Below are 27,949 nucleotides of genomic sequence, written 5' to 3'. Positions count from 1 at the left end.
TGATCGGGGTCTCGCTGGGCGGCGGCGGCGGCGGCGGCGGTGGTGGCGGTGGCGGGCGCACGGGAGCGGACGGAGCACGCGGTTCCCGGGTACGTGCGGCGACCGCGCGGCCCCCGGGTCCCCGCCGCTCCCGGGCCGCCTGGGGGCGCCGCACGCTTTGTCTGCGGCCTGCGCGGCGGGCCGGGCGCGTCCTGCTCGGCGGGGCGCGGGCGCGGGGTGCGGGCGGGCGTGGCGGGGCTCCCTCCGGCCCCGTCTTGTGACGCCCCCGCCCCGGGCGACTGGGCCCCGCCGTGTCTGCGGGGAAGGGGCGGCTCCCGCTGACGTGTTCCAGCCCCGGTTCGCGTCTCCGTCGCCTCGTCGGCATCTCCCCGGCCCGCGCGGCGGACGGCGTGGTTTCCGTGCTGCTGGGCTCTTGCAGGCCTCGCTGCAGCCTCGCAGAAGCGGCGCCGTCCTTCCTGTTTTTCAGAGCAGGCGATGGTGGCCCAGAGAGGTTAAGCGACTTGCGGCGTCACACAGCTGCTGAGTGGCAAAGCGCTCTTCCCAGGGAGGCTCCCGCTGCGCCGTCACCACTTCAGAGTTGTTGACTCTTGTTTCCGCAGCGGCAGCATGGCAGTCTGCTTGGGACGCCGGTAGTCTCCCGGACAGGCTGTGAGGCTGAAGTGAGGCTTGATTTGGGACTTGGCATACCTGTCCCCGCCCCAGGACCACTCGATTTTCTTTCTATGAAGAGTGTTGGGTCAGAGTAACCGTAGATAGCACCTTTCAGCACGGTGCTTTGCTTGGTGGCAAGGCCTTGACATGAGGAACCTGGCTTAGGTCCTCTCCGCAGCGCTGAGGAGGCCTAGGTGGGCCCCTCGCTTTTTGACTTCCACTGCAGTTTATACTTTTTTGAGGTCTCACAATAGTCCATGTGGCAGATGATGAACAAGGAATGACAAAGCCAGCCCAAATTGAGATGCTGGACTTGCTGCAGGCTGGCTCAGTGCTCCGATGGCGCGTGGATCCTGGTCCTGGCAGGGTTGCAGCTGCCATGCACCAGAGGCCCTTTGGGTCTTTGGTAACAGGTGGAATTGCAAGTGCACTGGTTCCCCTGAATTTGAACACAGAGACAAATACTCCTTCTGCTTTTCCTTTTCCCCTTCAACCTCCCCAAACCTGGAGGCTGAGCAGGAGAGCCACAGTAGTCGCTTCACCCCAGAGCTCTGCCAGCTCTGCCAAAGGCAGCCAGCCGCGGGAAGGGCTGTGGGCATTCCTGCAGAAATGGTTTCCTGGCCCATGGACTAGGACATGTGACAGAGGTGGGATGGGGAATCAGGGCATGTCTGAGCTGGGGCTGCTGGTGGGATCTGGCATCCTCATTAACACGGTGTTTTGACTCTGGGGTTCCTGATGGGGAAAGCAGATGCTGGAGGTCCCAAATCATGGTCTTGTTTTTGGTGCCTGCTCTGCCACCTTCAAAAGCTTCGTGGGTTCCGGCAGCCGTGGCAGGGGAGGGCAAGACGGCTTTGGAGGTTTTCCTCACCAGTGCTGGTGGAGTAATACAAAGGCCCAACAGAGGGCCTTGGGACACCTGGAACTCAGGGACATTCCTGAGCTGGTGTTTTTGGCAAGCTCCAAAGTGTCTGACTCCCTCACTGCCCCACTGACCTCTCATGGCAGCCCTCTGAGGCAGGCCCTGCACTGCCCCTTACAGGTGGCCCTCAGTCTCGGTGCATCAAGGGAGAAGCTAGGAGTTATTTGTTTATCTTTTTGACTTTTCACGGGTGAAACACATCATCAGTGTGAGAGTTTGCACTTAGGCAGTCAGATCCTAGAACTCCCCCAAGCCCTGTTCTCTTGTCTCCTAGGTGGTCTCAGGGGGTTACGTTTTCTGGTGACTTTGAAGTGTTCCCTGGTAGATTCATGGGTATGAGTCTTGACTTCCCTCCCTCAGCTGCATTTCTGCAAGGCAGTGGCTACACGTTCTGCTTGTGCTGCACATAGTAGGGGCAGAGTAGGTATTGCAGCAGGTGTTCCAGGTGATGTGGAATCCAGTTGTGGGAATGGTCACAGCTATGGCCAGAGAGTTATAAGTTCCCTTATTTGAGAGCTATGTCCACCGTAAGGTCTGATCTAGGTGCACCCCATGGGAGAGACGTCACCCTCCTGGATGGGCGGTGGTGGCACTGTACCATCTGTCTGTGCGTCCTTTTAGAGGCAGTGTCTCCAGCAGGAGTCATGGCCAGGACTTGAGCACAGGACAAACAGGGAGCTCCTGCTGAGTTGTTGAGTTCCACCAGGCAATGGGGGTGCGGACTCAGTTAAGTGGGGATCATGGCCAGTTATCTCAACCTTAGAGCAGCAGGTGGAAGAAAGATTAGTAATTTGGCAAAACTACTTCTCAGTTTACTGAGAAACATATTTCCAGGTAGTAGCAACATATAGCCGTTGTCAGTTTCGTCAAATTAACATGCTCTCACTGTTTCAGAAAACATCCGTCTTAGAACCTGGGGCTAGGTGGTGCCTTGTTGTCCAGTGGGGAACTGAGGCAGTCCTGGGCTCTGAGCTGGACTTAGCCCCACCACGGGGAAGCGTGTGGTGCTACAGGGCAGGCCTCACTGTGCCTCACTGAATTCCTGAGTGACTCCTTCATGAGAGTGTCCTCTAAGGGTTACCTGGGAAATAGGTGAGTGGCCCTGACAAGACGAATTATGTGCATGTCTAAGAACGTTGGCCCTTATTTGGGAACCAGGGTCAGAGGCCCTGGTGCAGAAGGAGAATCATGTGGAGCTATGCTTCTGAGGCTGTTTGTGCAGATGTTCTGTGCTAGCCTTGCAGAGTGAGCAGGGCAAATGTCCGACAGGTCGGGAGCCCAAGAGCAGGTAGACTCTGCAGCTGAGAGGCAGAGCTGGCATTTGTTCCTTCTGTCTCCGTGGCCCAGGGTACCACAAGGACTCAGCAGTGGCCTGGTGGACATGCTCAGGGTGAGATCAGAGGAGCCTCAGCTAAGCTTTATGGCCTTCTGGTAGTGGTCAGGTGAGTGGAGGCCAGGCTGGCCAGCTTTGGCTGAGAGTAATGTGCCAGTGGCGAGGCAGGGAGAAGGCCCTGCTCATCACCTAGGCCCTCTGGTGACCAGCCCTCAATGGAAAAGCCTTTCTCTGCTCAGCTCGGGCTAAGTTAGTTTTTTTCTTGTCTGGTGTCAGGATTCCTTGGGGGTGTTGAGGTGCCACAGGTGCCCATTTGTACAAAAATGTCATCAGTTATTATAAACTGGGATCTGGCTTTGAACATAGCTCCATGAATAGGAATCAGCATCTTTTTTTATACTTGTGCACAGTTTTGTGGTTGGGGCTGCTCTGTGTGTGTGATATCTCACAACTCAATCTCCAGGTGCTATAGAAATGGACACGACCTCAGGGATGTGACATGTAGGGTGTGATCGTCACTCAGAGGGGGTTTTGTAGCCTGGGACAATTTGGAAATTACCTGGCTCTGATTTCTTTCAGATCTGAACTCCAATGTGCAGCCATGGATGAAGACAACCTGGATGAGCTTGTGGCTCGAAGCCCAGGGCTGGATGGACACCTGAGGGTCAGCCCTGTGGACCTGGCCAGTGATGCTGGTGAGCTGCCTGGTGCTGGGAGGGCGGTGTCCCAGTGTCACCTGGGGTTTCCTCCAGGTTGTCAGCTCTTTTCCAGAGGTGGTCTCTGTGTGTTGATTTCAAATTTTCAATCTTTTAAAACAATTATTCTTTGATTTTTAAATTGCAGAAGTAGTACATTTGTTTCTTTTGTCTCGTTATTAATGCAAGCAACACAAGCACAGAGTAAAAAGGATGCAGGTTTTTCCTACATTTGACACCACCTTAGCCCCACCTCACCAGCCCAAGGCAGCCACTGGTAGCCCTGTGGCAGGTGTCCTTTTCAACACCTCTCTGCATTTGCAAAGCTACCCTGGCTATCTGCTGTCTCAGTTGTGACGCTGCCCTGGGGGTCTGTGTTTTTGTCCCTGGTGCTCTAGAAGAAAGCAGTGATGGTAACAGTGTGGACTCCGAGGAGGACACAGGCAGTGAGGGTGGAGACGGCACAGACGGAGAGGACGAGGAGGGGGCGTCTGAGGAGGAAGACCTGCAGGACAGATCGGGTGAGATGGCCAGGTTCCAGCGTGGCGTCCTTGTGTCTCCTCCTGCTGTGATGGGACAGCCTTTTATCAAGCGTCCTCTGTGACAGTGGTTGCCTTGCCCACAACCAGCCTAAGTGAGGTGTGGTAAAGGTTGAGGAGAAAGCCCTTGGCACAGCTTCCGTGTCCCAGCTCACACCCCCTGGCATTCCCCGTGGTGAGCCTTCACTGCAGCTGGGAGGGTGCCTCCCTTTTGTTGTAGGTCTGCATTTCAAAGTTAAGTTGGAGGACATTCAATAGGTCTCTTCTCTGGTGAGGACAGAAGATTAAAATGTCTGAGAACATTGAACAGCATGGACTGCAGTGTTTCTAAGGAGGTCATAACCAGACTGGAATTTCTGGCAGAATGAGCAGAAAGGTCTTGGCAGGCCCTGCCTCCACATCCTCGTAAGGGCATGCCATTATCATCTTTTGTGCACAAGGACAGGACAGGTTTAGCATGATCTGAGGCTGCTGTGGCCCTGGACCACCTGACTAGGACCTGGGGCATGTCAGCAGTTGTGTCCTGTGGCTGGTCCTCCTGTTGGTCTGAGAGAGCCAGCAGGCGCACCGTGTGGTCTCATTAGGAGGTTTTGGCCCGCCTGTGCCTGTCGGTGCGCGGGCCCTCAAACTTCTTTGCAGGCAGCAGTGCTTGAAAGGGCAGACCTACTTCAGACACACTGGTGGTGCCTCCTTCCATGTTCCTCGTTGCCACCTGGCTGGTGCATGGTTTGCGAGGTCCCCAGGCTGGTGGCCCAGCCCTAGCTACTGCCACCTTCCTCGGGGAGGGCTCAGCTCTACTTGGGAAGTTTGGCTGACCGCTTACTTTTCTTCTGACATAGTCCTTAGGGCAGGAGATATGTGGTCCTAAAGCACCTATCATGATCGGTATATCACAGTCTTTCAAGATAGCCTTGTGCCTGTTAGCATTCACATGTTCCGGAAAGGCAGCCCATATGTTTGGGACAGTGCTCAGGAAGGGCCAGGAGTGACCCAGCCTGAGTCTGTGCGAGTCTGCAGCTTTGTGTGTGCTAAGCGCATATTGTTCCCGAGTTAGATTTTTAATTCTGAGTGTGGATGCGAGGCTCTGTCCTGGGTCTGCAGGTCCTAGACATGGCTCTCTGCTTTTTTCCCAGCATAGAGTAGGGGCTTTGGCTTACTTGCAGCAGGTGTCAGCACAGCCACTGGTGTTGCCAGAGCCGAAGGCAGAGGATGTCGGGTGCTATCAGGTGACTCACTGCCATTTATTCCTTCAGGTTTTGAGGGCCCACTGGATGTTTTGAGGGCTGGAGTGAGAGTGGGAGCCAGCTCAGTGGGGGTCACCCCTGTCCCCAAGTGCACCTTCTAATAGCAAAGGCAGCATAAAGCAGCAGGCAGGATACCAGGCAATAGAGTCTGAGAACAGCGAGCATCAGACGGAGGGGAAGGCTCCATGGGCCTAAGGGTGAGGAGAAGTTTCCAGAGAAAGACCCATCTCAGCTGCAGTCTGAAGGACAGGAGGAGTTAGCCAGGCAGAGGTGGATATGGGACTGGGCTGGGAAGGTACTGGAGAGGTGTTGGTTGCAGCCCGCAGGCAGGTGAAACATCACTGAACACCCACTTTGTTCCTCCAGTGCCAGTTTTTGAAACCTGAAGAAGTAGCCATGTCTCTTTAGCTGTGGCAAGTACAGTCAGCTGTTGAGAGGGGAGTCCCTCACGGGCCGTTGCCTGCGTCCTGAGGCCTGGTGCTCTCCAGGCCCTCCCGGGGTGGCCTTTCTCTCTTGGTACTTTTCCTGCCCTGGTGTTCACTCCTGAAAATTGCTTGCTTATGTTGCTGCTTGTTGTGTTTCCAACCTTAGACATGGTCTCTTCAGATCTTACTGTGAAAGATGAGAGCTCAGAATTCCTCCCTGCCACCTCCTGCACTTGCGGCTCTTGCCTCTCCCAGCCTCTCCAGACACTGTTCATTGTCCTTCTGTCTGTGCGTTGCTGTGAGCGCTCAGCCCTCATGCACAGCCCGTCTGCTGTGACAGCCCTTTCTGGCTCAGCCCCGTGGGCTCCCGGCTCCTTGCAGAGCAGCCCCTGTGTGAGGCATGCCCTCCCTGGGAGCCCGGCTTCGCCTGCACCCTCTGGTGTGGTCTTTCATTTCTCTGGGCGCCCTCCAGCAGCCCCGGAATGAGGGTGGGGGCAGGGGGGCTGCTCAGGGCCTTGCCCACCTGTACCTGTCTTTGTCCACCCTCATGTTGCTTGGGGTCACTGTGCTTCAGAGCTTTCAGAGGCATTGTTCTGTGGCCGCAGCACTGTCTAGAGCTCTGTTGACCCTCAGGTGGCTGTTCTCTGCCTTCTTGAATTCCATGGAATCACCTGACCTCTGCCTGCCTCTGCTGCTGCAAGCCCTTAGCAGAGCAGGAAGCTGAAGTCGGTTGTCATTCAGCTTCTCACATACCATCTTCCAAAATTATGTGGATATCTCTTTATTAGTTTTCTTTTGTGTAACAAATTACCACCAATTTAGTAGCTTAAAAACAGCACATTTAAAGAAAGAAAAACAACAACACACATCTTGGTGTTTCCATGGGCAGGGGTCTGGGTCCGGTCGGCAGGTCCTCTGCTTGGGTCTCACCAGGCAGATAGCCAGGCCTCAGCCAAGCTGTGCTTCCAACTAGGCTCGGGGTCTTCCAAGCTCACCAGTCAGGACGGAAGTCCCTTCTTCCTGGCTGGCTGTCAGCTGGGACCGTCCCCAGCAGTGCATGTTAGCTCTCTGCTTTCTTCCAGAACTGTAGGAGCGTACCTCTCTGACTTCTTTCTCTGCAACCAGCTGGAGAAACTGTGCTTTCAAAGAGCTCACGTAATGAGATTGGGCCAACTTGGGATGATTTCCTTTGCCAAGTAACAAAAGGGTTCTGGAACTGACGTCCCAGCCTCGTCAACAGTCCTGCCCACACTCAGGATTAGAAAGGGTGGGAGTCTTGGGAGCTAAGAATCTGCCTGCTACTCTGAGTCTGTTTCTCTTGCCTATGGGAACTTAATATCCTTCTTATCTTAGTGTTGTGTTAGTGGAGTTTGGGAGGGAGAGAAAATAAATGCCTATGTTGACCCTGCCGTGTTTGACTGCAAGCGTCTCCTTACTATTTGTGCTGGTCAAACCCCAGCCTCAGAACAGCTCAGAAGGTGACTGGGACTGCTGTGGCCAGTGGCCCAGCTAGGAACTTGCACTCTGCACCCTGCAAGAGGAATAAGAGACCGAGAAAGGGGGCCTCGTCTGAAGGCACATGGTTCGTTGTCATCTTGTTTTGAGAAAAGGGCATTGGGGACACGTGCAGGCATCCGGGGCTGCTGTGCTGAGGGGCACACAGAGGCTCAGTGCTCAACCTGCTGGCGCTGGCCCCTGTGCAGGCTCTTGGGACTGCTGTGCCTCGTGGGGGCGCTGGCCCTACTCTGAGGGTTGGGTCTGAGTTGCTGAGTGACTGCTCAGCAGCGTCCCTGTCTCCTTAGCATGGAAGCCACTGGTGGGAGAGCCTGCAGGGAGGCGCAGTGGTGGCCACACCTGGCAGGCTGCAGGGAGGGACACTTCAGGGTCATGGACACGCTGCTAGCGTGGACGGCAGGATGTGTGCCCACCAGCAGGTGGGACCTGCACGCAGCTTGGGTCCGCTTGCCCCGTGCTCCAGTTCACAGCCACTTCTGTCTTTCCACTAAGGTGGTAAGGTCTCCTCTTTCTCAAGGTTCTGAAGATTCTGAAGACGATGTAGAAACATCAGTGGCGGTAGTGGATGCTCAGGGGGAGATGGAGGCCAGTGGCGCGTTCAGCTCTGATGATGTTGTGGAGAGCTGCCCAGTTTGTCTCAATGTGTTCAGAGACCAGGCCGTGGGGACGCCGGAGCACTGTGCCCATTACTTCTGCCTGGACTGTATCATGGAGTGGGCCAAGGTGAGTCGGCTTCTTGTTGGGCTTCTTCCTCCCTTTGGGCTGGCCCCTCATCGTTTATATGTGACCCAACTTGCGTCAGCCTCTTATGGCATTCTGGCTCTCTCTGCTGTGCCACAGGGTTGAGTCCTGACTTGGACTTTGCTCCATCCTGCGCCGTTGGCCTTGAGGCTGTGGGTGGTGTGTCTGTGATGTGCTGATGAGGAGGGCTTGGGCACCTGGAACCCAGTTGCAGAAGCCCTACATGACATGCGAGGAGCACGTGGGCCGTAGCTCTGGGGCAGTCTGCTGCTTTGATGCACGATGGTCTTGGCAGATACAGAAGAGGCAGAGATGACTGCTCTCAGTCATGATAACCAGCAATGAAGGAAATTCACCATAAACACAGTGTTTTCATATCTCACAATGAAACTTTACAAGCAGTAACCTGCCCCCCCCCGACAAAAAACCAGAAAAAACACTTCCTATCATAAAAGATTCCCAAGAAGCAGAATAGTGCAAGGACGAGTGGAAGTACCCACTCGTCACCCGGCTGAGGACACCGTCCGCACTCGGCCCTTCTCGTTTTATCTCATCCCCACCGCTTCACACGGGTCCCATGTGTTGTCAGCAGAGCTCTACATTGCCAGGATCTCACCCAGGGTTAGCAGTGACCGTGTCCTCTAATGTGCCATCCTACTCCATTCCGTTTTCCCCAGAGAGCTCAGAAATGCCCCTGCACAGTTAGTTTGAAGTAGGACCAAGACATTGCTCATGCTGCTGGTGACAGCACGCTGCGATGTCACCTGATGTGCTTCTCTGCCTCTGGTAGTTCCTGCTCCTGTTGTGTTGTCGTGGACCTATGGCCCAGATTACACTCAGGGTTAAGTCTTTCTTTTGGCAAAACCTTCACTTAAATTGACGAATAAGATGGGGCATTTCCATGCCTCTCTGTTGGGTGTTTATTGGATTAATAAAAATAAAAATAAAGGAATGAGTGTTGGGTGGGAGAAAGCATTTGCAGATAATGTTTATCATTTAAGGAGCTTTTCCAAAACAGCTGTGACCTAACGAAAAAAGACCACTTCCCAGAAATGGGTCCACGGGCGGGGTCCACGCTGTGAGTGCATTCACAGGACACTCAGGGAGGACGCACTGGCCATACGGCCTGCAGTGATGGGAGCAGGGCCGTGGAGGGGTGGTGTCCAGGGGACTCCGAGTGGTGACTACATGGTATAAATTTGTCAGAACTCATTGAAATATACTTATATTAAGATGAGTGGATTTTGTGCACAGTACACCTCAATAAAGGCAATTTGAAACAAAGAACTTGTGTGTCAAAACACTGTTAATAAAGGCAAGAATTAAATATTTCCAACATATTTGATTAGTGTCCATACTATGAGAAGAAATTCTAAAAACTTACTAGGAAGTGCCCAAAAGTCTCATGGAAAAGTTGACGAAGGATTTAAGCAGAGGCTTGCGGGAGAGGAGCCCCAGAACAGCAGTGAACATGGATTGTGCTGGCTGAAGTGATGCCCCTACCCCACTGCTGCCTGTTCTCCTTTTATTTTTTATTTTTGAGCTGGCTGTTACAGAGCTCTGTGTGTGTGTTGGCTCATGAGCAGGACGCTGCGTGCGTGTGCATGCGTTCCTTTGGCCTTCCTTCCTTCCTCCACACCCGGACGGTGGCTCCGCAGACTGGCTCCTGTCTGTCTCCTGACTGCTGTGTCCCTGCAGCCTAGTAGGGCCTAGCACACAGGCATTCAGTAAATGTTTGATTTGACCTCTAAGTGCATTCTTAACTGAGTTCTAAGTGAATTTTGAAATGCAGGTCTAATAGTGAAAGTGATTCTATAGGATTCTTACACAGTTTTTTTCTTACAGAATGCCAATTCCTGTCCAGTTGATCGAACTATATTTAAGTGTATTTGTGTCCGAGCCCAGTTTGGTGGTAAAATCTTAAAGAAGGTGAGTGTAGATGCTGCTGTGGAGAAGCCTCAGCCACACCGTGCCCTTGTCTTGTGGGAGAGCATGCTTTCAAGGTGACTCGCTCTCCTGAAGCGAGTGTCAGTCAAAAGCATTTTAGAAACCGACTAGAGTGCCCTTTGCAGCCGGGAGCAGGGCCCCGAGCTCGAGTTACAGCCTGTTCTGGGGGCTGTGGGTTCGGGTGGGAGGCGGTGCAGAGATGTTGGCGGGTCCTGGGACTTGATTGCGACTCCACTCCACACTCCTTCACATCTTGGAGCTTCTCTCTGGCCCCTCTGCTCTTGAGCCGCACAGCCACAGGGGAGCACTTCTGGAAGGTTGGGTTGGGGTGGAGTGGAGGCCAGTCCTCTTGGGACCACATCTCAGAGAATGCTTAGCAGAACTATTCACCATTACAGCTGGAAGTAAGAAGGTGTTTTTCTGTGCTCTTGCTTTTGCTCATTTGCTTTTGAGAGAATTGCAGGCCTCCCACCTCTCCTGTTGTTATGAGTAGCACTAGGGCAACCCCTAGGAATGTGCCTGAGACAGTCGAGAAAGGGCAGTATGGAGCTACACACCTGCTGATTTTAGCTACAAAGTACGGGAAGCCGCAGATGTGCTGGGACTCAGGCCATCGAGTGTGTGTTTTTCCTGAGCTGCAGCCTCCTTGCCGCACCATGGCCTGTGGCTCGCGCTGTGTGGCAGTTTCGGTTCTGCCGACGCAGGCCTTTCTTTGCTTGCCTATGCACTCTGCCCGGGCAGCTTGAGGCCTCTGGGATGCGTTGGCAGTCTCCGCTAGCGTTCCTGTTATGTCGGCAATCTTCACTTACCTGAAGGAGCTGCTGATTAAGTATGCAGACCCTGAGCTCTGCCTCTGCGTGAAGGCAGATGTGAGGTGAGCCGCAGAGGCGGAATGACAGCGAGCTAGTTCTGCAGAAGCGTCCGAGGAGACACAGTGCAGGAGGGACGACGCAGCCCCACCTCGCCGCAGAGTGAAGGCAGTCTGCAGTCACCTCTGGGGGCAGCGTTCTGCCAGAACTGAGCAGGGCGGGTAGTCGAGGCGTGTCCACAGACCTCGCACGTTTGGAGGCTTTGATGCCTGGTGACCAGTCATGCCCTGAGAGTGACTGAGGCGGGGTGTGTTCTCAGTGTCTCAGGAGAGCAGCACACCTGAGTGTCATTTCTTGGCAGGTGTGTCTCTGGGTCTTTGAAAGCACGCCACTTCAGTTCTGCCTTTCTGTCCCATGTGTCTGCCACCACATTCTACAGTGCTCAGACATGCTCCCTGCCAGCATTGGTGTCATGTCTCAGGGCCACAGGGCTTCCCTGCTTCTTTCATGTGTCATACTCTGTTGTCTGTTGAATCATTGTTTTCCTCTTAGGTAACTAACCTGAAATGGTGGAAAACATGAAAACCACTGTGCACATGTTAACTCAGAACGTCTGGGCCTATGCATCCCGTATAGATCTTAATTAAGCTGGTAGATCTGTCGGGATTAACTGCAAATTCTGATATGAGTTGGCCACTCGCATTTTGGGTTATTTTGGTATGTGAGCAATGGTTCTGTCTTCAGATTCCAGTGGAGAACCCCAAAGCCCACAGGAATGAGGAGGAGGACCCAACCTTTTGTGAGGTCTGCGGCCGAAGTGACCGTGAGGACAGACTCCTGCTCTGCGATGGCTGTGATGCGGGGTAAGGGACATCGGGGCCTGTGCACATGCCCTGCGGTGCACTGCGGCTGCGTGGGCCAGCACGGGGAAGGTTCATCAGGCACCCCGTCCATGACAGGAGTCCCAGCGTTGGGTGCTGAGTGCGCCTGCCCTCAGCAGCTCCCTCCGTGCACAGGCACAGGCACCGCACACACAGGCTTCTGTAATTAGCACAGACACCTCCGCACTTTTCCAAAAACTATTTTGACACTGCTGTCAGAGTGCTCCGCTGTTGGACGCAGGACCCTGTGCTGATGGGGCTGTCGAAGATTTCCCTTGTGAAGCCCAGTTTTTTCTTCAAGCTTTTACATCGAGCCTACAATTCTTAATTCCATTAACTTTTAGAATCAGTATCTGCTTTTAATTCTAGTAACTTTTAACAGTGACTCTTGGGGATTTTTGCAACTTCATTAAAGTTTTTTATTATTGTAAGGTACATTTATAAATTTAATATATTGATTTTTATGTACTTGAATTATTTAATGGATAAAGCAATCCTAAGTATATAAAAATCCTGATGGATCTAAAACTTTAAAACTGATAAATGTAGTGATTGTCATCCTTCTAAACATCCCATACTGGTAATATTTGCAGTCTGCTAAGTTTTCTTATAGCTAAGTCTTTCAAATTAAAAATCACAAGTCTAAAAGTACTCATTTATTTTAAAATGAAATTATAAGGCTGTATATATTGATGTTACATGGAATAAGAAACAGATTATTTCTGAGTTTTTTTTAAAAATTACAACCTAACTTAAAAGTGTGTGTTCAGTAGGGAAACAGTTCAGGAGCTCACCATGCAGCACGCTGTTCCCCTGCTGCTGTGGCTGCGCCGGGACCTTGGCACTGAACTGGTGGGTCTCATGGCTCCCCTGGTCCACATGCTTGTGTTGGAATCTGCAGCTGGTTTCCTCTTCTCTGGAGTGAGCTGTGCTGGACACAGGCTTGTCCTGGCCCTTGGTGGCCCCTTCTCATGAAGAAGTGACCTTGGCTTGGGTCCCTGGGGTCAAGAAGCAGTTCTCCCAGCTGCTGGAGCTCAGCCTGGAGGACATCAGTTGACCATGTGGGATCCTTGGCATCCTCTGAAAGAAGTCACTGCTCAGTTCTTAGCATTAAGATCTTTTTTTAAAAAAATAACAATTAAGATTTATTTAGAACTTTGTACCTAACAAAGAGGATGAAGAGTTACAGTTTTTTTGTAAAGATATACTGAGCTTTAACCAAAACTGACTGTGTAGTACTAGTGGTTTTTATTTTAATATCTACTTGTGCATTTTTGTGGGCTGCAGGGTGTTGTTTCAGTACATGCACACACCGCACAGCGAGTCACCTGGGGTAGACAGCGCAGCTCTGTACCTGTTAGTCTGCCCCTTCCCTCCCCCACCCCCTGGTCTTTGGATCTTGAGCTGAGGGTTCTTGGCTGCTTGTCAGTGCTCGGTGCCAGCCTGGCTTGGCATGCTGTGTTCTGGGGGGGTCACCTCCCTTCCTCATGTGAGGTCCCAGTGGAGGCCACACAGCCCACTGCTTCCCGTAGACATAGGATTCATGGGACAGTGGGTCTTACCTGGCTCAGTCCTGTGTCTCCGACCCTGGAACAGCTCGACAGTGTGATTAGTGAATGTAGCTAATCTCAGTTACATTTGGGCTTCCCTCCCTTGTTTATTTTTGCCTAGCTCGGGGCCATCTGGGGTCTTTGGGGTGAAGTTTAAAGAATTCTGGCACAGATGGCCCAAGCCAGCAGAAGCCCTTCCCGAACTGCTTTCCTGAAAGGCTCGACAGAACGATTGGGAAGCAAGGCTGTGGCCAGGCGACCTGTCACTCGCCTCCAGCAGGAACCCTCTTCTTTGTTCATTAGCCAGTGTGAGGCACCTGCACTTGAAACTCTCGCGGCCCCTCCGCGTGCTGATGGTGTGTAGGACAAGCGTCTAGGGAAGGCGGGAGCCATGGGCTCTGCAGTCAGCCGGGGCTGTGTCCTGGTCAGCTCAGTCGCTGTGACAGGCTGGGCGGCTTAGACCACAAGACTTGTTTTCCTCACAGTTTTGGAGGCTGAAAGTCCAAGATGCCACTCTTTGCTGTGTCCTCACACTCCTGATGTCCTTCCTCTCCTTATAAGGACACAGTCCTGTCAGGTTAGGGCCCACCCCAATGACCTCATCTAACCCTGGTTTCCTCCTTAGCGGTCCCCTCCCAGTGCAGTCATGCTGGGGTCAGTTGAGTCCGTCACTGGCCTGTCGCCAGCCTGGGCATGGTTGGATGCTGCTTTGCAGCTTGCTCGGCGCAGGGTTTGGGCACTGAGATGGGTCGCTTGTGTGACCAGCAGCCTGGACATGCTCATGCCCTCTTGCTCCTGCAGGTACCACATGGAGTGCTTGGACCCCCCTCTCCAGGAGGTGCCGGTGGACGAGTGGTTCTGCCCAGAGTGCGCTGGCCCTGCTGCTGGTAACATGCTGCTGCGGGGTACTGCGGTGCTTCCACGACCGGCTCTACAGTCCCAGAAGGACCACGGGGTCAGGGTTGGTGTGTGGGAGGGCTTCTGGGACTCTCGATCGAGGAGAATGGCCTTTTGATGCACCCTGCATGGCAGCTGGAGGGGCTGAGGCTGCGTGCAATGCGTCTGGTCCTCGGAGCCGTCCAGACCTCCACGTGGGGCAGCCTCTGGGTGTGAGGGCTGTGGTCTGTGAGCCTCTGGTACGACAGCCCAGGCTTTTCTTCCTTCCAAGATGCAGGCTCCACGAGTGAAGAGGAGGTGTCCCTGCTCCTGGCCGACGTGGAGCCCACCACCAGCAGGCTCCGGCCCCGGGCAATTGCCAGGACCCGGGCAATTGCCAGGACCCGGCAGAGTGAGAGAGTACGAGCAACTGTGAACCAGAACCGCATCTCCACGGCACACAGGGTCCAGGTGGGCACTCTGCTGCCCAGAGCAGTCTCTGCAGTGGGGGAGGGTGGGAGAGGCTGGGCTTGCAGAGGCCCCTGGTACAGGCAGCCTGGTGTAGGAAGTGGGTGCACTGTTGTCACTCGGGTAAGAGGACGGAGCCCTAGGAGCCTCTCAGCAGCAGGTGCCATGAGCTCATGTCAAATGTGCCAGACAGTGGGGGCCTGGCCCAAGGTGGGCAGGACCAATGGGTCTTGGACATTCCTTCCCATGCTCCCGGGCCCCACATCAGCTCCCCCTCTCCTCCTGGTGGGCACCTAGGACGGTCCTCGCATGCTGCTCTGGGACCCAGTTTTAGCTGTTCTCCATGGCAGGCATTGTAAAGCAAGGCAGGCAGGGGCAGCGTGGCATTTTCTTTTTCTCTGAAGTCAGCCGTTTGGGCAGGGGGAGTCTGTAGGGATCTGTGGCCCTGCCTGTGCCCAGTCCCACCACAGACACCTGCTATCCCTCTGGCTTCTCCACCCCTCCTCCATGCCTGTTGTTGCCCCTCAGCTGCAGGCCCCGCCCCAGGCTGGCCAGGTGGCTCTGCTGCGCCTCAGGCCACGCCTGCCACTCCTTCCTCCCACCTGGGATTCCTTGTGCACCTCAGTGCCTGCCCAGCCTCCACCACATTCTCGCACTGAGCTTGCTTCCGGGTGGCCCTCCCAGACCCTCTTCCCTGAGGGGCTCACTGTGGGCTGCTCAGCCCCTCCTGTGTTGAAGGAAAGGGGGTGGGGACTGGCCAGCTGGGGTGAGGGCTGCGTGATGCTGTCCCCTCGCTGTGGCTCTGCTTGGGTCACCCCACTGGCCAGCACTGTCCCTTTGCCCTGCAGCATGTGCCGCGGCACCTCCTGTCTTCTTTGCTGGATGACACCATCGAGGCTGTCGCCACCGGCCTGAGCAGTGCCGTGTATCAGCGCCCCACGGCCCCTCGAGCCCCCGCCAAGCGGAGAAGAAAGACAGGTACTCCCGGCACAGCCGCCTGTGCGGAGCCCGGGGAGGGGTGGTTTCCGTTTCCTCCTCCCGCAGCTGAGCTTTCTCAGTTATCCCGAAGTGCCACAGGGAGCCAGGCTGTGTTGTCTGGGCTGGATTTGTGAGCCTGGGTGGTGCTTTGTTCCGGCGTCTGTGTCAGGCTGGTGCTGGCCTTGAGGAGTTAGGAAGTGCCCTCTCCATCTCTGTGTTCTGGAAGGGTTTTTTGAAGAATTGCTACTATTTCTTCTGTAAATGTTTGACAGAATTCACCAACGAAGCCCTCTGGGCCTGCGCTTGTGTTTGGGAAGAGTTTAAGTGACTGATTCAGTTTCTTTTCTTGTTCAGTTCTGGTCAGGTTTCCTAATCCTTCTCTCTGTTAGTTTTGGTAATGTTGTCCATCCTGATGTTGGTGACCTTCGGCCACTTGGTTAAGCGGTATCCACTGTGAGGTTACGAGTCTTCCCTCGTGACCAGCAGGCAACGCCTGGGGAGAAACTTGCGGGCGCGCATGTGTGTCTGGCTCTTCGCTGGCCTGGCTCCGCCGGGGGCCCTGTGCAGCCGCCCCTCCTGTGTGCAGCAGTCAGCGCCCTGTGCTGCGGACGACCTCCCCTCTCCCACTCAGTTATTTCTTGTCAGTGTGGACTCACGGATTCCTGTTCACTCCGTGGGTTATAATCTGTGGTCTGTTAAAAATTAACTTTGAGATAAACGCACAGTAAAGTGAATGCCCCCCCTTTAAGCGGGGTTTGACAAATGTCTGCATAGTTTTGGCAAACGTGGCTGGCACCCCAGCCATTGTGTAGGCCACTTACTGGAGCTTGTGCCCTCCTGCGCCCGCCAGGCAGCCGTGGTGTCATTGATCGCTGTGCGTCGTTTTGCCGGTCCTTGGACTTGCTGTAACAAGTCGCTAGTAAGGCCTGGCTGCAGGTGCTCTGACCAGTTGCGTGCACGGCGTTTCTGGATCAGGTAGCTGTGTGGTCTGTGGTTAATTTCTTCGTATTGTTGGGAAGTGTCCCATCGCGTGGACTGCCGCCGTCCGCGTGCCTGTGGGTGCTGCGTGGGTTGTTGCCCGCGTGCGCTGCCAAGACCACGGCTGCTGTGCGCGCTGCGGCGCGGGCCCTTGTGCAGGCAGACGTTCCCACTTCCCTGGGGTGTGCAGGAGTGGAGCGGTCGAGTCGTCTGGGGAATGTATGTTTAACCTCGTGAGAAACTGTCGAGCCTTGTCCGAGGCCACTGTGCCATCTTGTCCTCCCAGTAGCGATACATGAGAGTTCTGCTTACTCCACACTCTCACCAGCACTCGGAACACTGGAGCTTTTATTTCTGTCATTCGCGTGGGCATGTGCAGGGACCTTGTGGTGGGTGGGCCCTGTTTCCTGCACGTGGTGCTGGGGGCTCTGCTGCTCTCTAGTGTGGTGACAGGTCCCGGGCTCATCCTCCCGCACCTCGTGTGGCCTCCGGTGGCTCCAGCACTGCTCCAGAAAACACTCCGAACTCTGTGATTGTTGGGTGCTCGTGGATGGCCGTTGTCCCTAGGCCTTTTTGGTGATGCTGTGAGGAGATCCGTCGGAAGGTCTTACTGATACTTGCGAGTAAAATTCAGGACTGTGGGGTTTCTGCACAGCTTCCCGCACATCTGTGTCTCTTCTCATCAGAAGTCCCGCTTCTCAACACCAGCCACGTCATGGCACATTTGTCTCCTGTCGTTGCTAACATGTGTCCCACTGATGACGCAGCCAAGGTCACTCGCACGAATGACAGAGAGTTCTTCAGTATATGCTGTGTATGCATCGCTTGCGTGGTTTGATTCACTTGCTTGAGATTTGGGGGGTTTTTTTTTTGGCTTTGCCAGTGATTGTTTACATTTTTAGCCATACATCAAACTCAAACCTGTGTAAATGTAGGGAGAAAACAGTGGCCCTGTCCCAGCACCCGAGTTAGCGGACGTGGCTGGCTCTGCTTCCTCTCGCAGCCGCCGCCCCGCGCCGTCATTTCGCAGCGGTCCTTCACAGCATCGTCACTATCTGTGAGTGTTTTGGAATATTCCCAAAAGAGGGAGTCTTTTTCAAACACAGCCATAGTACCATTGTTAGACCTGAGGAAAGGGGCACCATGGAGTAGCTGGTCAGTGCTAAAAGTTCCAACTGTGTCATAAATGTGATGAAATAAAAGAAATGCTTTATTTGAATCAAGATTCAAATAAGACCCGTACTGGGACCGGTGGCTGTGTCTGCAAGGCGTCCCTCCTTCCTTGCTCTTGGCTGTCTGTCCTGGAGAGTCATCAGTGCAGTGTTGCCAACTGCTCTGCAGAGTCAGCAGGTCCCCGTTCTCTGCTCCAGTCTACAGATTGTTAGTTGGAGCTTAGAGGCTTGCTCGGGTCAGGTGTGAGTTCAATTTGTCTGATTTTTTGTTTGCAAGGGCACCTTCGGGTTCTGGTTTGTTCCATCAGAAAGCACAGATCAGAAAGCCATTGCTGTGACCACTCAGACCGATCAATGCATTGATGTTGGAAAGCGACATTGTCCCGCTGTAACTGCTTTGGTTAGCTATACGTTTCTATAGGGAGAAATTTGCCCTTGTCCACTGCTCACTTACCCAGTAGAACAGACAGAGCAGGGTAACACCCTGGTCTTTCTTTTTTTTCTTTTTTTTTTTTTTAAGAACCTTTATTATCAAGTCCAAAGGAAGAAATTCAGCTCAGTTAACAAGGAGTGTTTTATTTTATTTTATTTATTTATTTATTTATTTTATTTTTTTGTCATTTTTTCGTGACCGGCACTCAGCCAGTGAGTGCCCTGGTCATTCCTATATAGGATCCGAACCCGCGGCGGGAGTGCGCCACGGGCTCGGCCCCACCCTGGTCTTTCTGACTTACCAGTTTTCAAAATAATTGAGTTGCTTAATAGCACTCTCCAGTAGCGATCTACTGGGGTTTAGCATTGTGATAAGCTCATGAATTTCCATATATTTGGTGTGTCTTACTAACATGCATCTCAAGTGCTAATCTCTTCAGTCTGAATTGGCATCCCCCTCGCATGCCAGGATTCCTGGTGAATGTCCTGGGTGCTGGGGTCGCAAAGTGAGGACTCGTACGGTTGCGCCTGGCTCATCCCTACCAGACCGGCAACACCCCAGCACTGCTGACTGGGATTGAAACACTGTGTTTCTGCAGTTAAAATACTTTTTATTTTATCTTTAGAGTATGTGTTACTACAAATGCACAGTGAACTCATTTGTTTTAATGTCTCTTGGGAGAGTTTTCTCTGTGGTTACACCACCAAGTAGATATGTTTTCGTTTCGTAAGTATATAAAGTATTTAGTGGTTCTAAAAGTCAGATCTACAAACCAGAGTATATTCAGAAAAGTCAAGCCGCACCCCTGCGTGCCTCCTCTCCCCTCATAAGGATGTATTCTTTTTAAATTATGGTTTATTTCTCCGTTTTAGAAAACCCAGGCCAGTACATGTGGTCCTGCGGGGCCCTCGTCTCCCACCAAGCCTCTCGGCCGGGACCCCCAGGTACAGGGTGGGAGAGCCCAGCACAAGGTGGGCACAGACCTTCAACACCTTCTTTTTAGGAAGACGGAAGAAGGTTCTGGGAAGAAAGAAAACCCGTTCCAGGTCATCTGTGAAAAGTAAGAGCTCAGGGACAAGATCCAAGAAACGCCAGTATCGTGTCAAGAAGAGAAAAGGGAAAAAGATAAAGGTAAAATTTGACGGTATCGATCAGACGTTCTGCTAGTTTTAGTCCCTTTGTGTGATTAAGTAGTAGGAGCCTTAGTAGCTTCTTTTATGTGTTTACTTAGATAAAAGCATACATTTCTGCAGTGTAGACTGAAGACAGGGTTGAGACGAGGTGTTTTCGAAGGCCCTATGGAGCTGGAAGTCCTGAGGGGTCATGTGCACCTCCTGGAGCCTGCGGGCTGGGCCAGAAGGCTGAGCTGCCTTCCTGTCGTCACTGTTGGTCAGAGTGGCAGGTTGACGGTTCCCTGAGAACAGGATCCAGGGGTGCACTGGGCTGAGTGGAAGTCGTCCGAGCAGAGGCTCCCTGCGTGTGCAGCAGGTCCCAGTCTGGCTTAGGTGCTGCCAGCAGATGTCGGATTGGACACTGTCCTTCCTCAGCTCTGCCCTCACTGGGCCTTGGGAGTGCCCCTCCGTGCATGTGAGCGCTGCACTGTGCAGGCCTCTGCCCATGCACTTAATCCTCATTTGCGGTCCTGGAACGGACGTTTAAAACATCTTAATGCACAGCCGTGCACCGCATAATGACGCTTCCATCTCCGAGAGGCCGCATATACCACAGTGGTCCCACAGATGATGATGGCTGTTCCATACAGCCTTGGTGTGCAGCAGGCTGCCCATCCAGGGGTGCGCACACAGCTCAGACCGTGTCCTGTCATCAGTGGCGCACAGCTGTGAGACACTAGCAGCTGGGTTGCAGCCATTGCTCAAGTGTCTGTGGCGTCCCCCGTGGATCTGTGGTCGAGATCTCCCCTCGCTTCCTAGTGGATATGAGTTCACATGATGCATGTTCACATTAAACCATACTCTAGTTTTTGGGTTGTTTTTTTTTGCGACCATTAAGGGGATCGCAACCCTTGGCTTGGTGTCACCTGCACCGCGCTCAGCCAGTGAGCGCATGGGCCATCCCTATATAGGATCTGAACCCGCAGCAGGAGCGCCGCTGCGCTCCCAGCGCCACACTCTCCCGAGTGTTCCACGGGGCCGGCCCAACTGTACTCTAGTTTTAAGTGGAGTGTTTGAACATCTGGTCTGACTGTTAGTTCAGACAGAATCTCTGGAGAGAGGAGTAGATGAAGCTGGGGCCACGTGTGGACCTTTGCTGGGTGAAGGCCTATGTTCTCCCAGTTCTGTGGTCACCAGGGCTCGCTTCACTTTGCACAGAACCCTTTGCTCCCTGAGCCTGGGTGGGGCCTGGTCATGTGCCTCCTCTTCATTCATCCCCATGCCCAGAATGTTCCAGAATGTTCCTGGGCTCTGTCCTGAGCTTACCTTCTTCATCTGGCTGGAGATGATTTTTCTGTGGTTTCTTTCTTCTTCTGGCAGACAGAGTGTTCTGGGACTACTGCCTGAGTGGCAAACAGAAGTGGTGGGTGGGGGGCACGCTCCCCTGGGAGGGGTTGGTGCCTGCTGTCAGGTCGTGCAGATGTGGTCCAGCTGCGGGGGAGGTGTCTGTCTGTCCCCTCTGTGCCTAGGATCACAAGGCAGTAGTAGCATGGAACCCTTTTATGATTTTTAGTAATTTAGGAGTAACCACAGTTGAGAAGGTTGAAGACCTGTGCCACTCCTCGAGTGGGTTTAGCGTACAACTGTCAGTCATCAGCTGGGTTTTCTGTTTCCCTCTTGGTGAGTTTTCATGTGATGCCACCCGACAACCTGCAGTGGGTCCTGTGCTGATGGGTGTGACATTGAGTATCCTTGTCAACTCTGGCCAAGTGTCACCTCTGAGACTTCATAACCAACACACACAGAGCCCCGTGGCCTTGGGTTAGGGTGACTTAACCTGTGTGCAATGTTGTCAGTTAACGTCCCCTGTGGCATTTCTAGAACCCTTGAGTTTCGTTCCTATCTTTCAGTTATTCTTTTTCTTTGTTACTTTGGTTCAGAATACAGCCACAGCTCGTTCTCGAATCGCGCGGACGCTGGGCCTCTGTAGGCCTGTCCGCGGAACCTGCACCCCTGCGGTGTACAAGCCGGCAGACCCCTCGTTGGGGCTAATGCGAGCAGAGGTTGGAGCGGCCTCCCTGTCTCTCTTTGGAGACCCCTATGAGCTGGACCCCTTTGACAGGTGAGTGCACGGGGCGGTCCTGCACCGGCATGCCCCAGTCCAGGGCCACGTGTGAGGGGGTCATGCTCCCTACCTCAGATGTTCTTAGACTTGGGTGGTGCAGCAGGGAGCTCTGTGAATCCTCGTCCCGAGCGCAGAGAGAGTTGTGACACCCTGGCATTGTTGGCAGCTCACCCCGCCCCACCACCCCTGCAGGCAGTGCTTAGGCCACCCTTCACAAGCACTGTCGTGGCCACCCGAAGCCAGAGACCTCTCCCTGAGTTTGGGGCTTGGGGTCACCTGCGCCCTTTGGCCTGTGTCCTCCCCCTAGCAGTGAAGAACTTTCCACAAACCCTCCTTCCTCTCTGAGTGCCAAGAGGAGGGCTCTGTCCCGGTCGGCCCTGCAGTCTCACCAACCCGTGGCCAGGCCCGTCTCCGTGGGGCTCTCCAGGTGCGTGAGAGCAGGGTCTTCTGGGATGGACAAGGGCAGGGGCGGGGGTCGCAGTTGGGCCATTGTAGGCCTGGCACTCTCTGTGGCCCTCTGCTTCTGCACCGTGAAGCCTGTTCTGCGTGAAGGAGGGCTGCAGCCAGGTGCATACCAGGGCTGGGGAGCTGCCGGCCACAGCTGCTGAGGCCTCCTCCTGCCCACAATGGCCTTAGAGCCCACCCGCAAAGGGGCAGGTCTTTGGAAAGGGAATTGCAGCCCTGGGGAATCAGGCTATCGTCAGGGCCAGTCACCCCTCGGCCCTAACGACAGCCTAATCTTAAAAAAAAAAACTAAACCAACAAAATGGGTAGAGATGCTCATATGCTACCTCCTGCCTGTGGGTCGGGGGGTCGGGGCGGCAGCAGCAACGGAGGTCACGTCTCCCAGACCCCTGGTTTCCCTGTAGTGGGAGCTGCTGGGGGGGCTCCCTCCTTCCTGCAGAAGGCCCTGCAGAGGCCTCTTCTCAGGACAGCAGCCAGGGCCCGGCCCCCCTGCCCTGCTGGGCACCTGCCTAGTCCGGGCTCTTTTGACACTCCCAGCTGTGGGTCAGTAGGCAGCAGTGGCAGCCCCGCCCTGCATCTGTGCCCTCAGGAGGCAGCTCCCTGTTGTGGCGCCGGTGCTGGATGCAGACGAGGCCCCTGTCCCCGACCTGCTGGGGAGCATCCTGTCGGACCAGAGCCTCCTGATGATGAGCAGTGCCGACATCATCATCCACCGGGACGGCTCCCTCAGCGCCAAGAGGGCAGGTGAGGTGACGCATACCGCCCATGGGACACTGCCCCTTCTTCTACGGTTTTGGAAATGGAGACACACTTCCCCCAGAAGCAATCATGTGCTCCCTCTGGCAAATTCTGTAGGTCCTGGCAGGGTTCGAGGCATCTCCACCAGTGGAGGACGGGGTGCCAGCAAGTCAGGCAGCACCCCCATGCCACCCCAACCCTTGTGAAGTGTTGGTAACTGGCATGGGTACTTTCTGATTCACAAATAGTGTCACCGTGAAAGCAAAAGAGAAAGCACACCTGCCTCAGCAGCTGAGCCCTGGAGAAACACAAGGCACAGGGGGGCCTGGGTGGCACCCAGCCCCTCCCACAGCTCCTCAGGCGTGGATATGGCACAGACGTGTCCACTCCACAGCAAACGGGGGATTTAAGATGCATGATGTAAGAGAAAGTCAGTCTGATAAAAGTTGAACAAATCATCGACTTTTGTTTTTGTTTTTGTTTTTTTTAAAGATGACCGGTAAGGGGATCTCAACCCTTGTCTTGGTGTCGTCAGCACCACGCTCTCCCAAGTGAGCAACCGGCCACCCCTATATAGGGATCTGAACCCGTGGCCTTGGTGTTGTCAGTACCACGTTTTGGAAGTGGGTGGGAAATGATTGCCATTGGATTTTTGTTTTTTAGCTCCAGTTTCTTTTCAGCGAAACTCAGTTGGTCCATCAAGAGGGGAAGGGCCCAGGTCCAGGGCCTGCCCACAGCCTGGAGCATCACCAGGGAGCCTGTCCAAGCGCCTGTCAGGAAACAGGCCACAGAGTGTGGAGCTGAGCTGCGAGGGCAGGCCGGCCACATCCTGCATCCCTGCCCGCATGCCAGGGGCACCCGTGAGGCTGGATGCATCAGCAACCCCTGGGTCAGGCCAGGCTGAGAACTTGTGCAGCCGGAGCAGGCCCGGCCTAGGACAGAGTGACAGCCCACGGCTCAATGGTGTCGCCAAGCACACTTTGCCTCCTGGCACCACTTTGTCAAAGATCGCCAGCAGCTCTTCCAACTCTCCACCTAAAGGTACTGTCCCAGGACATCCCCTGAAACCAGCTCCCAGAAGAGCCGCCATCTCTGAGCTGCCCAGGATACCAAAGATCCAAAGAGGCAGCTGCGGGCAAGATGCAGCCCCAGCCCGTGGGCAGAGCGTCCAGATCCCCAGCGCCTGCATCAGCCGACTGACAGGCAGGGGCGGGCCTGGGCAGCCAGGCCGAGGAGTCCAGGCTGAGCGTGAGCCCCGCAGCAGGGGCCCACAGGAGCCCAGCACACATGTGGGTGGTCCCCAGCCCCCAGCCCCCAGCTCCCATAGCAGCCTGGCCCCGCTGGGACCCTCAAGAGGGAAGAGTATTGGGTCGACTTTCGAGAGCTTCAGGATCAATATTCCTGGAAACACAGCACATCCTGGCAGGCTGTGCAGCCCCGGCTTTTGTAACACGTTCCGGCCTGTGGACAGCAAGCTGCAGAGGAAGGACGGCCCCTCAGCCCTCTTCTCCATCAGAAAGACAAAGCAGCTCAAAAGTGAGATCTACGACCCCTTTGACCCCACTGGCTCCGATTCGAGCCCCCCCAGCAGCAGCCCCGAAAGTCTCGGCCCCGGCCTCCTGCCCTCTGAGATCACACGCACCATCTCCATCAGCAGCCCCAAGGCACCAACGTTCCAGGCTGTGCGCTGCGTTACCTCCTACACGGTGGAGGGTGTCTTTGGGACAGAGCCTGAGCCCTCTCGCGGGTCTTCCTCTGGCACGGTCAGGCTCCAGGGTGAGGGGGCCGCCGAGGGCGCCTCTGACGTCGAGCGAGAGGGGCTAGGTGAGGAGGAGCCGGCAGAGAGCTGTGGCACTGCCGCCCGGGCGCAGGACCTGTCCCCACCAGAGCCCTGGGACGATGAAGACAGGGTATCCCACGGCATCTTCTTTGGTTCTGAGAGGACGGTGACCTGTGTGACTGTGCTGGAGCCAGACGCCCCACCCAGCCCAGGTGTGCCACGGGCAGCCACCCACAGGGTTGTGGAACTGCCGTCCCCAACCCGGTCCCGCTCCACTTCCAGCTCCCATGGCAGGAAGAGAGCCAAGAGGAAGAGGGCAGCCAGGGAGCACCGCGGGACGCGCTCTGGGTCCCGCTCTGGCTCCAGGGACAGAAGCTCGCGGTCAGTGTCGCCATCGGTGGGTGAGCACCACACCAAGAGGCACCGGTCCAAGGCCAGGAGCCGGAGGTCTTCCAGCGACCGCTCCAGCAGCCGCGAGAGAGCCAAGAGGGAGAAGGCCAAGGGCAGGAGCAAGGAGCGGAGGCGGGGCTCCTGCGGCCGCGGCTGGAGGGCGCCCCGTTCACGCTCAGGGAGCCCCGGCAGCTCCCCCCACGAGCACTGCGAGAGCAGGAGGAAGAAGACGCATCGGTCGGGGCCCAGGTCTCGGGGCAGGGAGTGCTCTCCCCACAGCCTGGAGAGGGTCCGGAGGCACAAGCACCAGCGCGGGCGGAGCCGTGAGCGGCTGGACAAGGAGGGTGCGGCCAGGCCCAGAGAGAGCAGGAAGTGGAGATCCCGGTCCCTGAGCTCAGAGCACAGGGGACGGGAGTCCTGGCGGCCACGTTCTCGTGACAAGCAGCTGCAGCCCCGGTCTCGCTCCCCAGAGAGGAAGAGGGCTGTGAGGGAGGCTTCCCCACACCCTTCCCTGCAGGGGGAGCCAAGGTGGGACAGAGACCACCCGGCCAGGCCACCGGCCTCCACAGAAGCGGGCACCTCGCCAGAGGTGGCTGTGGCTGACGAGGCAGCCTTACAGGTTCCCTCTGTCCTGGAGGGGCCAGCCAAATGTGAGGCTGAGGACCTGGACTACGGTGCGTCCGTGGAGGCAGGCCACATCTTTGAGGACCTCTCCAACGAGGCTGTCTTCATCCAGCTTGATGACATGAGCTCACCACCTTCTCCTGAAAGCACAGATTCCTCCCCAGAGCGAGACTTCCTGCCAGTCCCCGCGTTGCCCCCTGCCAGCCAGCTGCATGAGGCCAGCCTGGCCATGCCTGTCATCCAGACGGAGGTGTCACTAATCCACAGTGAAGACACTTTGCTGCCCCTAGCCCAGGCAGAAGGCACCCAAGAACAGCACACACTCAGGCAGGATGTGGCCGAGACCACAACAGTGCCCATGGGAAAGGAGGACGGCCCCTCTGTGAGTGGGAGGGCACAGGAGGTGGCCAGGCCTGAGGAGGCAGGATCACAGACCCCCCTGCTGCGGTCCAGAGCCCTCGTGAAGAGAGTCACATGGAACCTCCAAGAGTCGCAGGGCAGTGCCCTGGCCCAGGACAGAGTCCCAAGTGAGTAGGGGTCTTGGCCACTGCGAGGATGCTTCCAGGGCTGTCTGGGACCACTTGTGTGCCTCCCATGTGGTTGATGTCGGGGTTGGGGAGGGACAGGGAGGTGGCCCATCCCCCTGGCTCCCAAGGTTGGGCTCCACTCCCTGGAGGACCACTCCTCAGGAGCAGGTCTGCAGGTGGCCGTTGAGCACCTACCTCCTGTCTTTCCCCTCAGGGACGCCACCGCATGGGACGCCACCACATAGGCCGCAGAAGCCCTGGGAAGTGGAGGATGAGGGCTGTGCTGTGGTCAAGCAGGCGCCTCCTCCCAGCCATGTGCTTCTGGAGCTGGGGGTCCCAGCCGCAGGTGCCCCTCAGGTGGGTGTCTGGGTCGTGGCGGCTGCGCAGAGGCCTCACACGCCCCCCATCATGCTTCAGGAACAGGGAGCGCTGAGCCCTGGGGCTGCCGGCATTGGGGCTCTGCACTCAGTGAGGCTGTTCTTCCCAGGTTTACAAGCCCAGCATGCCTCCCACCCCGGCTCAGCCCACGAGCATCCCGCCTTGTGTGCCAGTCAGCCAGCCCATCGTCCAGTGTATCCTGCAGGGGAGCCTTCCGCTGGCGGGCTGCGGGGTGGCCCAGAGCCCGGCCCCAGTGCCCACTGTCCTGACTTCAGCCTCAGAGCCTGCCGGCCAAGCCGCCACTGCCAACAGCTTGGAGGAGAGGGCCGCCACTCCCAGGGCAGCCGCAGAGAAGACCAGAAAGGAGGAGGTGAGTCCTGCCCTCTGGCTCCCAGCTCTCATCCCGCTTTGAAACTGATGTTCTCAGGCTGAGTTTAGGGACAGAGCAGCGTGGGTGGGCCCCGGTCAGGACAGTGGAGAGCAGGCAGCTCCGCCCCTGCTGCTCCTGGGGCTGAGAAGATGTTCCAGGGCCCCGGTGCTTCTCGCCAAAGGGCCCTCCAGGCCTCTGCCCTGGTTGTCCCACCCGGCAGGGTCACACATGTTGTCTTTCGTCCTAGTACATGAAGAAGCTGCACATGCAGGAGAGGGCTGTGGAGGAGGTGAAGCTGGCCATCAAGCCCTTCTACCAGAAGAGGGAGGTGACCAAGGACGAGTACAAGGACATCCTGCGTAAGGCCGTGCAGAAGGTGAGCAGCGCGGTGCCGTACGCAGGGGCTGGTCACCACACGTGTGGCACTCAGCACCGCTTCTTGTCAACAGACGTCTGGGGGGCAGCCTTGCCACATAGTGGCTGCAGGGCTCGGGTCAGTCCTCACGTTAGACCCATTAGATGTTCAGGAAGAGCACACAGTGTCCATGAGACACGTGGAAGTTTCTGTTGCGTGTTAAATAGACTAAGATAATAGGTGACATCTACACTCGCCCAGTACACACCCAGCCTAGAGGTGGGAGACAAGGCCCTGAGAGACAAGCGGGGCTATCTGTATCGATGGCTGACGCCCAGGATCTGAGTTCTGTCCGTGCTTCCCTCCAGCCTGTGACCCTTGTAGGGGGCCTGCTGCATTCTGTCTCCACATGGCCCAGGGTCCTACAGTGGGAGGGCAGGGCGAGGAGTCTGCATGTCTGGATGTGAAAGGAAGTCTAGGTGGCTGCAACTGTTTCTGCAGATCTGCCACAGCAAGAGCGGTGAGATCAACCCCGTGAAGGTGGCCAACCTGGTGAAGGCCTACGTGGACAAGTACAGGCACATGCGCAGGCACAAGAAGGCTGAGCCTGGGGAGGAGCTGCCCACGCAGGAGGCCCAGGCGGCCCAGGAGGCCCAGGCGGCCCAGGAGGCCCAGGAGGCCCAGGCGGCCGAGGGCTGAGGTCAAGTGGCTGCTGGCATTTGTGTCCCCAAGTGGCTCTGCCAGGAGTGGCAGAAAACTGGGGACACCAGTGCTCCTCCCTTCAGGGTTCCTGTGGTGACTCCTGGCTTGTGCACTTGCTTGTTCACAGTTGAAAACTGAACTTTTTTATATGTATATTATAGATAGTTTCCATTGTGTTCTAATTTATCAAAAACGGATTATCTTTAGAAGCTTGTCGGTTGACTCA

General features: G+C 55.6%; 1 protein-coding gene across 6 annotated transcripts; it reads left to right on the top strand.

Moving 5' to 3' along the window:
* The first annotated feature begins 59 nt into the window (after positions 1-59).
* PHRF1 (PHD and ring finger domains 1) lies at positions 60-27,905 on the top strand. Of its 6 annotated transcripts, none has more exons than XM_063093550.1 (18): positions 60-89; positions 3,486-3,601; positions 4,003-4,122; positions 7,842-8,047; positions 9,911-9,994; positions 11,566-11,684; positions 14,054-14,139; positions 14,421-14,599; positions 15,445-15,574; positions 19,161-19,288; positions 21,210-21,391; positions 21,705-21,821; positions 22,449-22,603; positions 23,261-25,918; positions 26,133-26,275; positions 26,406-26,666; positions 26,914-27,042; positions 27,523-27,905. In XM_063093550.1, the coding sequence occupies exons 2-18, from the start codon at positions 3,508-3,510 to the stop codon at positions 27,718-27,720; spliced, it is 4,989 nt and encodes a 1,662-aa protein (XP_062949620.1). In that variant the 5' UTR covers positions 60-89; positions 3,486-3,507; the 3' UTR covers positions 27,721-27,905. The 6 variants fall into 6 exon arrangements, with proteins under 6 accessions (XP_062949620.1, XP_062949616.1, XP_062949617.1 ...); XM_063093546.1 differs by having other exon boundaries at positions 21,702-21,821; XM_063093547.1 differs by having other exon boundaries at positions 4,000-4,122; positions 14,427-14,599; positions 21,702-21,821.
* Positions 27,906-27,949: the final 44 nt, after the last annotated feature.

Source organism: Cynocephalus volans, chromosome 4 (assembly GCF_027409185.1).
Source record: "Cynocephalus volans isolate mCynVol1 chromosome 4, mCynVol1.pri, whole genome shotgun sequence".
Classification (NCBI taxonomy): Eukaryota; Metazoa; Chordata; class Mammalia; order Dermoptera; family Cynocephalidae; genus Cynocephalus; species Cynocephalus volans.
Note: the sequence above shows the minus strand (reverse complement) of the source record. Positions and strands in the feature narration are given on the sequence as shown.